This window comes from Haliotis asinina, chromosome 4, assembly GCF_037392515.1.
Source record: "Haliotis asinina isolate JCU_RB_2024 chromosome 4, JCU_Hal_asi_v2, whole genome shotgun sequence".
Classification (NCBI taxonomy): Eukaryota; Metazoa; Mollusca; class Gastropoda; order Lepetellida; family Haliotidae; genus Haliotis; species Haliotis asinina.
In genome coordinates this window covers 51,724,598-51,738,192 of record NC_090283.1, presented here as the reverse complement: position 1 = coordinate 51,738,192, position 13,595 = coordinate 51,724,598, and the positions used below count along the sequence as shown (strand labels likewise).

At 41.2% G+C, this 13,595-nt stretch overlaps 1 protein-coding gene across 4 annotated transcripts in view; it reads left to right on the top strand.

Moving 5' to 3' along the window:
* Window positions 1-13,595, top strand: part of LOC137281647 (histone demethylase UTY-like) — a 123,001-nt gene that overhangs the window by 101,492 nt on the left and 7,914 nt on the right. For all 4 annotated transcript variants that reach the window (XM_067813026.1, XM_067813028.1, XM_067813027.1 and 1 more), the window contains 14 exons: window positions 577-670; window positions 2,392-2,517; window positions 2,974-3,105; window positions 3,900-4,001; window positions 5,109-5,217; window positions 5,491-6,402; window positions 8,190-8,296; window positions 8,720-8,819; window positions 9,708-9,778; window positions 10,390-10,521; window positions 10,685-10,764; window positions 11,711-11,916; window positions 12,187-12,301; window positions 12,982-13,126. In XM_067813026.1, coding sequence (XP_067669127.1) covers window positions 577-670; window positions 2,392-2,517; window positions 2,974-3,105; window positions 3,900-4,001; window positions 5,109-5,217; window positions 5,491-6,402; window positions 8,190-8,296; window positions 8,720-8,819; window positions 9,708-9,778; window positions 10,390-10,521; window positions 10,685-10,764; window positions 11,711-11,916; window positions 12,187-12,301; window positions 12,982-13,126 — 2,431 coding nt within the window. The remainder of the gene's footprint in view (window positions 1-576; window positions 671-2,391; window positions 2,518-2,973; window positions 3,106-3,899; window positions 4,002-5,108; window positions 5,218-5,490; window positions 6,403-8,189; window positions 8,297-8,719; window positions 8,820-9,707; window positions 9,779-10,389; window positions 10,522-10,684; window positions 10,765-11,710; window positions 11,917-12,186; window positions 12,302-12,981; window positions 13,127-13,595) is intronic.

The following is a 13,595-nucleotide window of genomic DNA, read 5'->3' as shown; positions in this document are numbered from 1 at the left end:
TAACAAGCCGATAAGAGTGGGTTGCAAAATGACCTCATGAAAATTCACTTGCCAGTGACTGGAGATTTTCTAGCCTGACTGAATTTTTACTAGGCATGGGTTAAAAGGCCAGTGGTCTTTTTTGTTTTCAATTATATTTTTCAGTTTTCATTGCAACAATTTGGACTTTGTCTTTTTGAAGGGTAAAGTTCATTTCCAGAGCATTATTCTGGTACTAACTAGGTGAAAGGGGATACGTATGCTTTCAGGACTAAAACTTTCTAGTTCGTTTTCTCTGACCATTAACTGAACTCAGAAATCAGTCTGGTTCTGAGCTAGAAATGCTTGAAAATTCATCTGTTGGGACTCAGTTGGTCACATATGTACAGTCAAAATCGTGTCATTGTCCATGTGAGTCCTGAGTATGTGTGTATTTATCACATAACAATTTTCCTGGAAAAGACTTTTTCAGATGGTTTTTCAAGAAACCTCAGGTTTAGGGTCCTATAGACTTTGTTTTTGTTTAGTGATTTCATCAAAACAGATGTTATCAAAAGGTAAATATGTAAAATAATAATAATCATTTGTGTTAATCAGGCCTCGTACACTGCCAAGCATAGAAGAAGCGTGGAGACTGCCCATCCCTGCTGAACTCACATCTCGTCAGAGTCAGGCACCACAGCCAGTGCAGGTAAGCAAAACACACCTGTTTGGCTGTCCAAGAAGAATATAGGTCCCTAACAACCCATTCTTAACTAACAGGATTGGGTGAGCATGCTTGAAAGTTTGTCTTCATATCAGAAAAAACATTTCTAAATATTTGCATACGCTGGCATGTAAATGTGCAGAAACATTGAATTGCTATGTAGATGTCATATTTTAAAAAAAATAATGTATTTCTGAAAGGTATATGGAGAGAAGACCACGGCCGCTTTTCACAAAGTACTAAGGTGAATGTAAATCACCAAGGTAACCTTAGTGCAATGTTAAAGAATGGGAGTTAAGGTTAACCTTAGTGCAATGTTAAAGAATGGGAGTTAAGGTTAACCTTAGTGCAATGTTAAAGAATGGGAGTTAAGGTTAACCTTAGTGCAGTGTTAAAGAATGGGAGTTAAGGTTAACCTTAGTGCAGTGTTAAAGAATGGGAGTTAAGGTTAACCTTAGTGCAATGTTAAAGAATGGGAGTTAAGGTTAACCTAAGTGCAGTGTTAAAGAATGGGAGTTAAGGTTAACCTTAGTGCAGTGTTAAAGAATGGTAGTTATGGTTAACCTTAGTGCAATGTTAAAGAATGGGAGTTAAGGTTAACCTTAGTGCAGTGTTAAAGAATGGGAGTTAAGGTTAACCTTAGTGCAATGTTAAAGAATGGGAGTTATGGTTAACCTTAGTGCAATGTTAAAGAATGGGAGTTAAGGTTAACCTTAGTGCAATGTTAAAGAATGGGAGTTAAGGTTAACCTTAGTGCAGTGTTAAAGAATGGGAGTTAAGGTTAACCTTAGTGCAATGTTAAAGAATGGGAGTTAAGGTTAACCTTAGTGCAATGTTAAAGAATGGGAGTTAAGGTTAACCTTAGTGCAGTGTTAAAGAATGGGAGTTAAGGTTAACCTTAGTGCAATGTTAAAGAATGGGAGTTAAGGTTAACCTTAGTGCAGTGTTAAAGAATGGGAGTTATAGTTAACCTTAGTGCAATGTTAAAGAATGGGAGTTAAGGTTAACCTTAGTGCAGTGTTAAAGAATGGGAGTTAAGGTTAACCTTAGTGCAGTGTTAAAGAATGGGAGTTATAGTTAACCTTAGTGCAATGTTAAAGAATGGGAGTTAAGGTTAACCTTAGTGCAGTGTTAAAGAATGGGAGTTAAGGTTAACCTTAGTGCAGTGTTAAAGAATGGGAGTTATAGTTAACCTTAGTGCAATGTTAAAGAATGGGAGTTAAGGTTAACCTTAGTGCAATGTTAAAGAATGGGAGTTAAGGTTAACCTTAGTGCAATGTTAAAGAATGGGAGTTATAGTTAACCTTAGTGCAATGTTAAAGAATGGGAGTTATAGTTAACCTTAGTGCAATGTTAAAGAATGGGAGTTAAGGTTAACCTTAGTGCAATGTTAAAGAATGGGAGTTATGGTTAGCCTTCATAAATTTTGCTTCGTGAAAGGAGCCCCAGAAGCCTTTCAGAAAAACATGGTTGCCTTCAGGAGATACTGAAAGGTTTGGGTTGTTAGGGGCTCAGCAACTTTAGTAAAAGCATTGATCACTGGATTGTCTGTTCCTGACCAGACATTTTAGAGGTTGCTGTCAGATTGTGGAATGTTTCAACTGCAGCACTTGACAGCTAATTTCAATTGTTATTTTTGTAGTCACAGACCACACCAAGAGGTCTGTAATTGCACCATATGTAAAGTTTTCTCTCTTGTTCTCCAGCAGGCTGACCGCCCCCATGGCATGTTGCCCCCAGCCCAGATACAGAATGGCAGTCTGCCCCCACACTCTGGCCTTGCAGGGTTTACTGACGAAGATCAGAAGAAGAAGGCACAGTCAAGGAAAAGGGTGTGTAACAAAACAATGTCTGATATTTTGCCACTTACTACTGACTGGAGGTTAGCATCATAGTCAAAACTTGTGCTCATCAGACCCTGGTTTGATTCCTATCATGGGTACAGTGTGTGAAGTTTATTTCTGGTGTCCCCAGCCATGATATTGCTGGAATATTGCTAGAAGCAGTGTAAGGCAGCTCTTTGTAGTATGTTTAACTACATTTTCTGTCTGCTAAGTGTCTTGTTAACTGGCAGTAGATATAGATGAATACTGCAGGCTGACTTTTCATGCCTCTCATGAAAAGAAATGATCATGTATTGTGTCACGTAAACATGCGTAACTTTAGGTTATACTCCTGAAGCCTCATTAGAACCTGTTGTATGTTCAGATGTAGCGTATTTTTGTTTCATTATCGACCACAGAATATTTTTGTATTTGTTGTTCATCAGTTTTCTTGGATGTTTACAGCCTTCATCAGAAGAAATGCCTACCCCTCAAGCTACACACCCTCAACAGGCCCCCCACCCCCCACAGGGCGCCCCACCACAGTTTCTTAACCAGCAGCAAATGCATCTTCTTCAATACCTGGGACAAAATCAGGTAGGTGCGCAGTGGTGGTGAGGTAGCATTGTGTTTAAAGCATTCGCTCGTTCTGCCAAAGAGCTGGGTTCAATTCCCGACATGAGTACGATGTGTGAAGAGCATTTCTGGTCTCCCCCCACCATAATATTGCTATGATATTGCTAAAAGTGGGGTAAAAAAATACTTGCTTGATCATAAAGTCAATGTACTACAAACACATATAAATGAAACCTCCTGTATGGATGACAGCTTCTTCATTAAATTATTGTACAGCTGTATCAGAATCTCTTCTGAAATGTCACATCATAGTAACATGTGTTGCTGCCCTTGATGTATCTTGCCTGTATTGTTACCCACAAATTTTGAAGTAGCAAACAAATAGATCGTACTGACACCTGGCCATTCTTGAGGGGAGCCTGTTGGTTAACACATTTGCTAATCATGCCAAAGACCAAGATTGAGGTCCTCACATGGGTACAATGTGTTAAGCCCTTTTCTGGTGTCCCTTGCTGGAATATTGCTAAAGGTAGCGTAAAACCATATTCACTCACTAACTCGCTGCCATAACAATCATGATGGGATGATCATCAGTTCCAAAGTGTACCATGAAATAGCTCCAGTGACTTAAATAGGTGGGCAAGTCTTTGTTGATGTTAATAGTGACCGACTTTCATCACTGACCATGGAATGACTGTTGCAGGATAACCTGACTCTGCAATAGCTCCAGTGACTTAATTAGGTGGACAAGTCTTCGTTGATGTTAATAGTGACCAACGACTTACGTCACTGACCATGTAATGATCGTGTTGCAGGGTAGCCTGACTCCGCAGCAGCAGCAGATGTTCCACCAGCTTCAGCATCAGTATTACCTGCAGCAGCAGCATCTCAAGATGCAGGCCTCCATGCAGACGCAGGTGAATACTCAGTACCCAGCCATAGTTACATTTCACAGCATGAGCTACCCTGTGAACATTTGTTAAAACTAGCCTTCAGTAACTTGTACTTGTCATAACAGGTGACCCGTGAAGGTCCAAGTGAGAAGTAAGTATTGACCCTTAGTAACCCATGCTTGTCATAAGTGGCGACTAACAAGATTGGGTTCTCAGGCTCGCTTGACTTGGTTGACACGTCATCGGTTCCCAGTTTCGCAGATTTATGCTTGTGCTGTTGATAACTGGATTTTCTGATCCTGACTCAATTATTTACAGACTGCCACCATATAGCTGGAATATTGCTGAGTATGGCATAACACTAAATTCATTCGTAAGAGATGATGAATGGGATCGGATGGTCAGACACGCTGCTGTGGTCGACATGTCATCGAATCTGGAATTGATGCTCATGCTGTTAATCTCTGGATTACCTTGTCCAGACTCAGTTATTTACAGTCTGCCATCATATAGCTGTTAAGTGCTCAATATGGTGATAAACAATCTGCAAAGAAGTAATCACAGCAAGAGCTCCACAGAATTGTAATTTTGTCCACAACATGTTCTTCATGATTTGTCTCAAATCGATAAGGTCTGTGATGTTCCAAAACAGACCCTTGAAGGTCCCGGGGATAGAATAGGCCTTCAGCAACCCATGCTTGCCACAAAAGGCGACTTTGCTTGTCGTAAGAGCTGCAAGTAATGGGATCGGTTGGTCATGCTCTCTGACTTGGTTGACACATATCATCAGTTCCCAATTGTACAGATTGCGGTTCATGGTGTTTATCACTGGATAGTCTGATCCAGACTTGATTATTTGTAGACCACCGCCCTAAGCTGGAATATTGCTGAGTGCGGCGTAAAACTAAATTCACTCATTCACTCAGTCACTCCAAAACCTCAAGATAAAAGCTTGTACTGGTCTTCATTAGAACTGTCAGTAAATATGTGAGAAGAATATCTTACATTAGTTACTGGCCACTGTTCATTAAAATTTTTTTACTGTTTTGTTTATTTTTTTTAAGTGATTCTCAAACTGTTAAAAAGTTACAAACACAGGGTTGTACTCTGTACTCTTGTTTCTGTGTTCAGGGGAATCAGATTCCGCCAATGGGTATACAGCCACCACAGGGTCATATGCCGAACCAGCATAATCCTCTGCAGTCCCAGCTCTCACCAACAGGGGGCGTTATGCCGCCAGGTAACATTCTCGGACCTCGTGCAGGACCGTCTGGACCCCTCTGTCCCGGCGCTCCGACGTTCTCTCCACTGTTGGACGGGCCACCACCACCCTCGGTGCACAGCCCACCTCTTAGTAGTGCTGCACCCTCTTTGCCTTTCTCTCTGCACGCCACTAAACATGTAGACTCTGTTAGTAGTAGAACTGGAATGCCTAGTGCTTATCTAAACTCTTCCCCTGGATATGCTGATCCACCTCCAAGAAGTAATCTTGAATATTTGATGCGTTATGCAGGTGGACCAAATCCCCAAGGTATTTCTGGACAGCATGGACCAGGAATGAAAAGTCATATGCCAAGTCAAGGTCATCTCCCAGGTCAAGGTCACCCTCCAGGTATGAGGCCAGGGTTGCCTCCACCTGGTGGGAATCTACCTCTTCCTCCCCCGCACAGCAACATTCCATTGAGCACAATCACACCATCGTCTCAGGGTTACGGTGCCGGACCCCTGCCTCCGACCTCATCACAGATGGCGTCAGGCCAGCCACCTCATCACCGACTGCCATCTGGCTTCCCGGGTCAGGGCGGGAACATACCCCCTCATAACTTAACCCCAATGATCTCAGATCCAGGGTCTAAGGACCTTCAGACAGCCGCAGCCAGCTTGAGTGAACATGATCTTACTGCTCTCCTCTCTCGCCAGGACATTGCTACCTCCCTGGCTGAGGACCTTCTTGCTCAGATATCTCAAGGCCAGGACCAGGCCAACAAGGGACCTAGTAGACTCAGTAGTTCTAGTCAGCAACCCATTCCCTCAATGTCGCTGCAACCCAAGCAGCCAATTATAGGGTCCTCGCCACAGGTCATCGCGGGACCTCATCAGAATCGGGACAACGGTGGACTGCGCAGCACACCTGCCGATCGTGTGATGTCATCAGAAAGTGGTGTGTCACCTACCAACAGTGCTTTATCTCAACATTCCTCGACCTCCTCTCAGGGATCTGCTCAAACAGGAAGCAATAACCAGAAAGACTTGCTTCAAGGCACATCAGCTGATAAGGACAGAGTCAGTGCTTCGTTGGAGTACAGTTCACTTTTGAAAATTGAAAAAACTGAGCCATGTGTGCAAAAGAAGGATGAGAAACCTATGCCCACATTGTCAATAAATATGTGCGGGCGTGAAATTGTTGACGCGAGCAAAGGACTAGGTATGTAATGGCTTTCTTCAATTGTACTTAGTATTTGCGGGGATACTGTTACTCTATGCAGACAAACACCATTTTATCAAAGTTTGACAGAAATACTAAAAGTTGTCAAGGGTTTGTCACAAAAATTAACTTAGCATATGTTCATCAATTTGTGCTTATATTTCAAACGAACAAGAAACCGAAATATTTGCAAGTATGGCATAGAAATTAACATGCAGAGTAAAAAATTTACAATAAACTGGAATTAATATTGAAGGGATAATTCCAAAGAAATAACCAATCTTTATGACAGCTGTAAGTTTGACTTTGGATTTGGAAACCATGGTGTTTGACATTACCTTGTGCAAGTTTGAGAAGAGTTATCATGAAGGCTAGTTGTGCATGTAAGGGACCAGTCATTTAATACAGGGTGATGGGTCAGAGGGGACCAGCGATCTGCGCATGTAATAGACATATTTGGGAAGGATCTAAATCAAAATAGACATTTAATAAGATAAAAATGTGTTGTATTTTGTCTTTTAGGGGGAGGATCATGAAAGTATGTTAAAGGACATAGAGAGGGTTAATGGTTTTACAGAAGGCCATTATTTTCTAATAGGTCATGAAAGATTTTCAAAACTATCTCAGTGCTAAGATTGTCGTAAGTTAATGTATGCCACTTAAAACTATTTAAGGGCTAAGGGAGCTTCGAAAATGTAGGTCCTGGGCCCCATTTCACAAAGCGATCGTTGTCCTTAGTTAATTGTATCTAAGGGGTACCATAGTTTAATGTAAAGATTGCTTTGTAGATCATAATGCAGGTGTTCCTTTGTCTCATGACTTTCTGAATTGCTGAAGCCGATTGTGTTCACATGGCAAACAAAAATAACCAATTATTTCTATGAAGGACACCTATTGAAAAATGAAGTCTTATTGCAAAGGAAATAGACTATTATAGACCTTCATTTGTTGTCAAGTTATCTGTCTGATGGACTTTAGACCAGTGTTTTGGAAGTTTGAGGGTCAGAAAAGGACAAACTTTATGGAAGACTTACTACAGTGAAGCCTGTCTAAACCAGCACCCCAAATAAAATGCCAGTTTGGACAGGCTTCAATATTAGACGGAGACAGTCATTTTCCAACATGGCTGCCATTTACACTTGTCAATCTCTTGCCTATTTATCTACTCTCTGACACATCATTCACTTGAAAAAAGCAGTTAATGCAGTGTTTATAGGGCATAAACATGATCATCCTATAAGTATTTGATTCAGCATGCAATCACTTTCTGATTATCTAGTGTCCCAAATAGATTATATTGTTTATTGGATTATGGGTCTTTGATTGGTCTGTTCATAACCATGTTGGTTTAGACAGTGTTATATAGAGTTAAAATAGCTTGTTAGGACCAGAAACTCTTGCCAGGACATGGAGTAGAATGGCGGAACCAAAATTTTATGCTGGGTGCTGGTGCCGGTGTTGACAGGTTTTACTGTACTTTATCCAGGTGGTGTGATGTTTCAATGCAGATTGTTTCATCATCATATATCATCATACCAGCTTGTCAGTGATACAAGAATAAAGACATTCATCCATCTGTCTGATGGAACTGAAGTGTAAGATGTAGATCAGCTTGTCAGTTGATGGAGTCAGGAATAGCTAGTTTGAAATCACTTGAATATCAAATTAGGTAACACCGTGCCCTCTGTACCATTTATGATAGGTATCTAGGTCTTGTGCTGTGGTGCTACTGGATCCTGTACATCTTTGTTGTGTATGTTTATTAATGGTTTATTTTTCTCTTCTAGGCAAGAAAGGTTACTATTCGGATCTGTGTCCTCCTCCACATCCGCCAAGTCCTCCCTATCCACCTCTTCCAAAAGAGAGTCTCAACCCTCCTACCCCTAGTGTTTATGTGAGTTGTCTCCCTTATCATGCTGTATCTGGGAGTAAACTCCCAATTTGTGTCAGTGGGAATCATTAAGGATTTGTGTACTTGTTTTGGGGGTTGAATATTTGGACGTTATTAGAGCTTCAGAGGTCAGAACAACAAGGTATCAATTACTTGATAATGCCATTAAATCAATTTGTAAATCTCTTACACTGCCACATCGCTCTGAAAGCATTAAATGAAATAAATATTAAAAATTAAAATTAAATTAAATTAATTAAAAAATTAAATCAAATGCTTTCCTGCCAATTTTTTTTAAATGAATATTTAACAAATAAGACTTTTGGGGGCATTTACTTCTTAAACTGTTAAGGACATACCAATTCTTCGTGTTTATTATTGTATATCTGTGATATCTCACATTGCAAATTTATGTATATGTTTCAGCTTGAGAGCAAGCGTGATGCCTTTTCGCCGGAGCTTCAGCAGTACTGTCATTCTCAACCAGTTGTAGTTATACGAGGGTTGGCTGGAGCCCTGAAATTAGGTTGGTGTTCCTTGTTACTGGGCGTACAATTAAGGACATTCCATTGGGAAGTCCTCCAAGTAAAGACCCTTGTTTGAACTAGTCTTCCACAACCCATGCTCGTCATAAGTGGCAACTAACAGGCTGTCAAGCTCCCTGACTTGACTTCACATTTCTTCTAAATGTTAGTACACCCGTGAAGGTCTTGGTTACAATAATGGTCTTCAGTAACCCATGCTTGTAAGAGGAGACTAACGGCTCGGGGTGGCAAGGCTAGCAGACTTAGTTGCCATTTGTGCAGATCAGTGCTCATGCTTTTGATCTCTGGATTGTCTGGTTCCTACTCGATTACAGTGTTTATGAATGGTGTTTCGAAGTAACAGGACATTGGGTCCTGTAAGTTTCAAATGTCTGTCTGACTCTCTGAAAATTCACAGGACCCATAGAATAAAATTTAACATTTCTTGTAATTGGCATTGAATTTATTAACATTCTATAATAACAAACATAAACAAGTGTCACATGCAACAAATAACAACTTCAGACAAAAGTCATTGTGTAATATTGTTGAATAGGCGTAAGCTAAACAGTCAGTCAGTCCAAGCTTTTGATGTTAGTCACTGGATTGTACAGTCTGACCTTTCCAAAAACTTTTGCAGTTTGGTAAAAGACACTAATATTACTGCTTGAAGAGGTGCAAACAGTTTTTCATCATGCATCATCCCCAGAGAACACTTTATATTTGTGAAGCTATTTTTCTTGTGAGATGATACTTGTAAGAAATTATCACACTCTTGCACACATGCACGTACGCACACACGCACACACGCACGCACGCACACACACACACATGCAAACATTAGTAACTTTAATTTATGATATTATTCACAAAATATATCTTATTTTCAGATTTAGGTTTATTTTCGACAAAAACACTGGTTGAAGCAAATGCTGATCATCGTGTTGAAGTCCGCACGCAGGTAACTACTTTTAAATTCCAGTCACTTGTTGGTCGTTTGTGGGACAACGGGTAGCCATGTGGTTAAAGTGTTGGTTCATCATTCCGAGGAGCCGGGTTCGATTCTCCTTGTGGGTGAAATGTGTGAAGCCCATATCTGGTGTCCACTATGATGATATTGCTGGAATATTGCTGAAAGCACTGTATAACTAATTGCAAGTTACGCTGTTTCATTATCATAACATTGACCAGGTTTTGATCCAGGTGCATTTTACACGTTTACAATCTGTCATCCCAGAAAGTTCAGCGGAAAGAGCAATTCTATTTGCAGGCATGGAACTGATTATTGTTTTATTTTAATTGTAGTACAAAAATGATTACTAGTTCTCCTTTCTCTAGACTTGGTGTGATGGTGTGGTAGCCTAGTTGTGAGAGTGTTCACAGACCTAAGTTCAATTCTCCACATGGGTTCGATGTGTGAAGCCTATGTCTAGTGTCCCTTGCCATTGTATTGCTGGAATATTGCTAAGAGTGGCATAAAACTAAACTCACTCATTGTAGAATTGGAATGTCCTGTTTGATTGGAATCTCTTGTCAGTTTGTTTAATATTGAATGTCACCTCCTGTCAACAGAAGCAGCAGGCGCCGGACGAGAACCGTGACAGCTGGGGCAACAAGGTGTGGCACTGTGACAGCAGCAGAAGTCACACAACTGTTGCCAAGTATGCCCAGTACCAGGCCTCCTCATTTCAAGAATCTCTCAAGGTCAGAACCGACACCATGAACTGTCTGATGGGCATTTCTTCAAAGCTTTATTGCATATTGGTTACAATCAATTCATTATTGAGATGGTCTGTGGTATAGGATTCTTCCCAGTCAGTCTCAGACTTGATGCTGTGGAAAACTTTCTTTTGCTGTTTGTTTTTAGGAGGAGGCAGAGAAGGCGAAGGGGCAGCACAAGGAGAAGGATTCGGATAGTGATTCCAACTCTTCCTCATCTTCAAAGGGGTAGGTCACTGCTTTTTTTTTCATGTGAGACCTGTAAAGATATGGGTTATAAACGATCTTCATTGACCCATGCTTGTCATAACAGGTGATTAAGGGGGATCAGTTACTTGGTTCACACTCTAAGTTGCTCGGGAACATAAACAAACCTCGAGGGTACATGAGCACATGGCCCCCAAGGGATCAGTGAACAATGTGTTTATCTTACTGAACACCTGAGTTTCAATTTTTAACTGTTTGAAGCACTTCTGTTGAATGCGAGGCTAATCGCCATTTTGCAGATGACACAAGGTAAACAGATTTAGAGTTATCTCCCTTCCATCAATTTTCAATCGCAAAACATTGGTAATTTCTGTGTTTGATGCGTGATTCAATGTTATTCAAGATAAAAAAGTACTACCACAAAGCACCAGAAGAGTTTGGAATTCCCAGAGGTGTACATTGAAAATAATACATCACCTATAAGAGGGGTACATTGAAAATAATAGAATGGTGCTTAGCCAATCAGAAAGCGACATTCATGTGTGAGGTGAGATAAATCATCGTGTCCCAGTTGCACAGATGATGCTCATGCTGTTGATCACTGGAATATTGCTCAGTGTGACATAAAACTAAACTCACCTATTCTTTTCATGGGACAGATTGTAAAGTATCTGACAGTGCATCAACATCCCTCAGTGTACCTTGAACAAGGTGTTCTTCTATCACTGTTAATGTGGAAGCCTTACTGCTGGTTCAGTTCACTTGGGACTCTACGGCGGGGATGTTTTTTCTTAAAATGTTACTGGTTGCCTGTTCTATCGTGTGATTGCACGTCTCTGGGCTGAAGGGTAGGATTTGATTAGAGGGTGCAGTGATATGATTACAGTGACTTATCCATCCATCCATCCATCCATCCATCCTTCACTTAACTTCTAACCTCTCTTGACATGTTTCCCTTTATCTGCAGGAAGAAAGTGAAGATTATTAAGTTCGGGACAAATGTCGACTTGTCAGATGAGAAGAAGTGGAAGCTTCAGCTTCATGAGCTAACCAAATTGCCGTCTTTCACACGGGTGGTGTCCGCGGGAAACATGCTCAGCCACGTGGGACACACCATTCTCGGCATGAACACAGTACAGCTGTATATGAAAGTGCCAGGGTCGAGGACTCCAGGTGAGGGTTGTATGAATATATGACAACTGACAGACATGGAAATGTTGGACTGCCAGATGTTCTAGGATAGTCCTGCACTAATGACCTTTGGTGACTGTATAAAGGACGCTCTATGCCGCTGTTGAAAATGCACTCTAAGCCTCTGTAGAATGGACCCATCTCTGGTGTCCCCTGACTTGATATTGCTGGAATATTGCTAAAAGCAGCATAAAACCCATCTCACTTATTCACTAAGTAACTTACTGAAAGTCAGTCTTCTTCATTGTCCAGGCCATCAGGAGAACAACAACTTCTGTTCAGTGAACATCAACATTGGACCCGGAGACTGTGAGTGGTTCGCTGTTCCCGATCAGTACTGGGGAGTAATCTACAACCTGTGTGAAAAGTGAGTGTTGAGTAAAACAATGAAATCTGAATACTGTTGGTTAGACAATACCACTGAATGGAGCAAAACCTGAGGATAAAACACATGGCAGTGCCATTGATTGTTAACTACTGTTCAGTAAAGCGAGACCATTGAATGAGATGGTGTCACTGAATGAGATGAATAATTTAAGGAGACCATTCGATGAGATGGTGTCACTGAGACAAATAATATATGATACTGAAATCAAGAATACAACTCAATAAAGCAACACTGAACTTCTTTGAGAGGCGTTTAGAAGTTGGAAGGAAAACATTATATGGATGAACAACTTCATGTTTGAGGCAGTGGGTTAGCCGAGTGGTTCAAGCGGCTGTCCATCATCTCACAGTCTGGGGTTCAGTTCCCCACGTGGGCACATGATGGGCTGGAAAATTGCTAATATGGTGTAAAACTAAACTTGCTCACTCACTCACTCTCATCTTTTACTTTCAAAGCAATAAAGAAGTTGTTCATCCAAATATTGTTATCATGAATTGATAAGGTCTGTGATTATTATTGAGAATATGGATTCAAACAAACCTGCCAAGGAATGGCGAGACCACTTGGTTAAACCATAGGTTGAAACAGTGTCATTGAATACAAAGCCACCCATCAAAAAAATACAACCACTGACTGAACTGACTACCTCTCTGTTGCAGAAATAGCGTCAACTATTTGACAGGGTCCTGGTGGCCTGTGCTGGAGGACCTGTATGAGGAGGATGTCCCTGTGTACAGATTCATACAGAAACCAGGGGACCTTGTTTGGATCGGCCCAGGCACGGTTCATTGGGTCCAGGCCATTGTAAGTGACAAGGAACTGCTTCTGTTGTTTAGGATCTCTCTTGTTGTTGTTGTTCTTCTTCTTGTTGTTGTTGTTGTTATGTTGTTGTTGTTGTTGTTGAACATAGCTGAATGATAAACAGAGCACTGTTGAGTTCTGACCCGTGAAATTCCAGGGTAGAATAGGCCTTCAGCAATCCATGCTTGCTATAGAAGGTGACTATGCTTGTCGTAAGTGGTGACTAACTGGATCGGGTGGTCAGACTCACTGACCTGGTTGGCACATGTCATCGCTTCCCAATTGCACAGATCAATGCTCATGTTGTTGATCACTGGATTGTCTGGTCCAGACTCGATTATTTACAGAACGCGGCCATATAGCTGGAATGTTGCTGAGTGGGGCGTAAAACTAAACTCACTCACTGTAGTGTTCTGTTTAACATTTGAAAAGGACCAGGGGCGGTGGGGGAGCCTAGTGGGTAAAGCGTTCG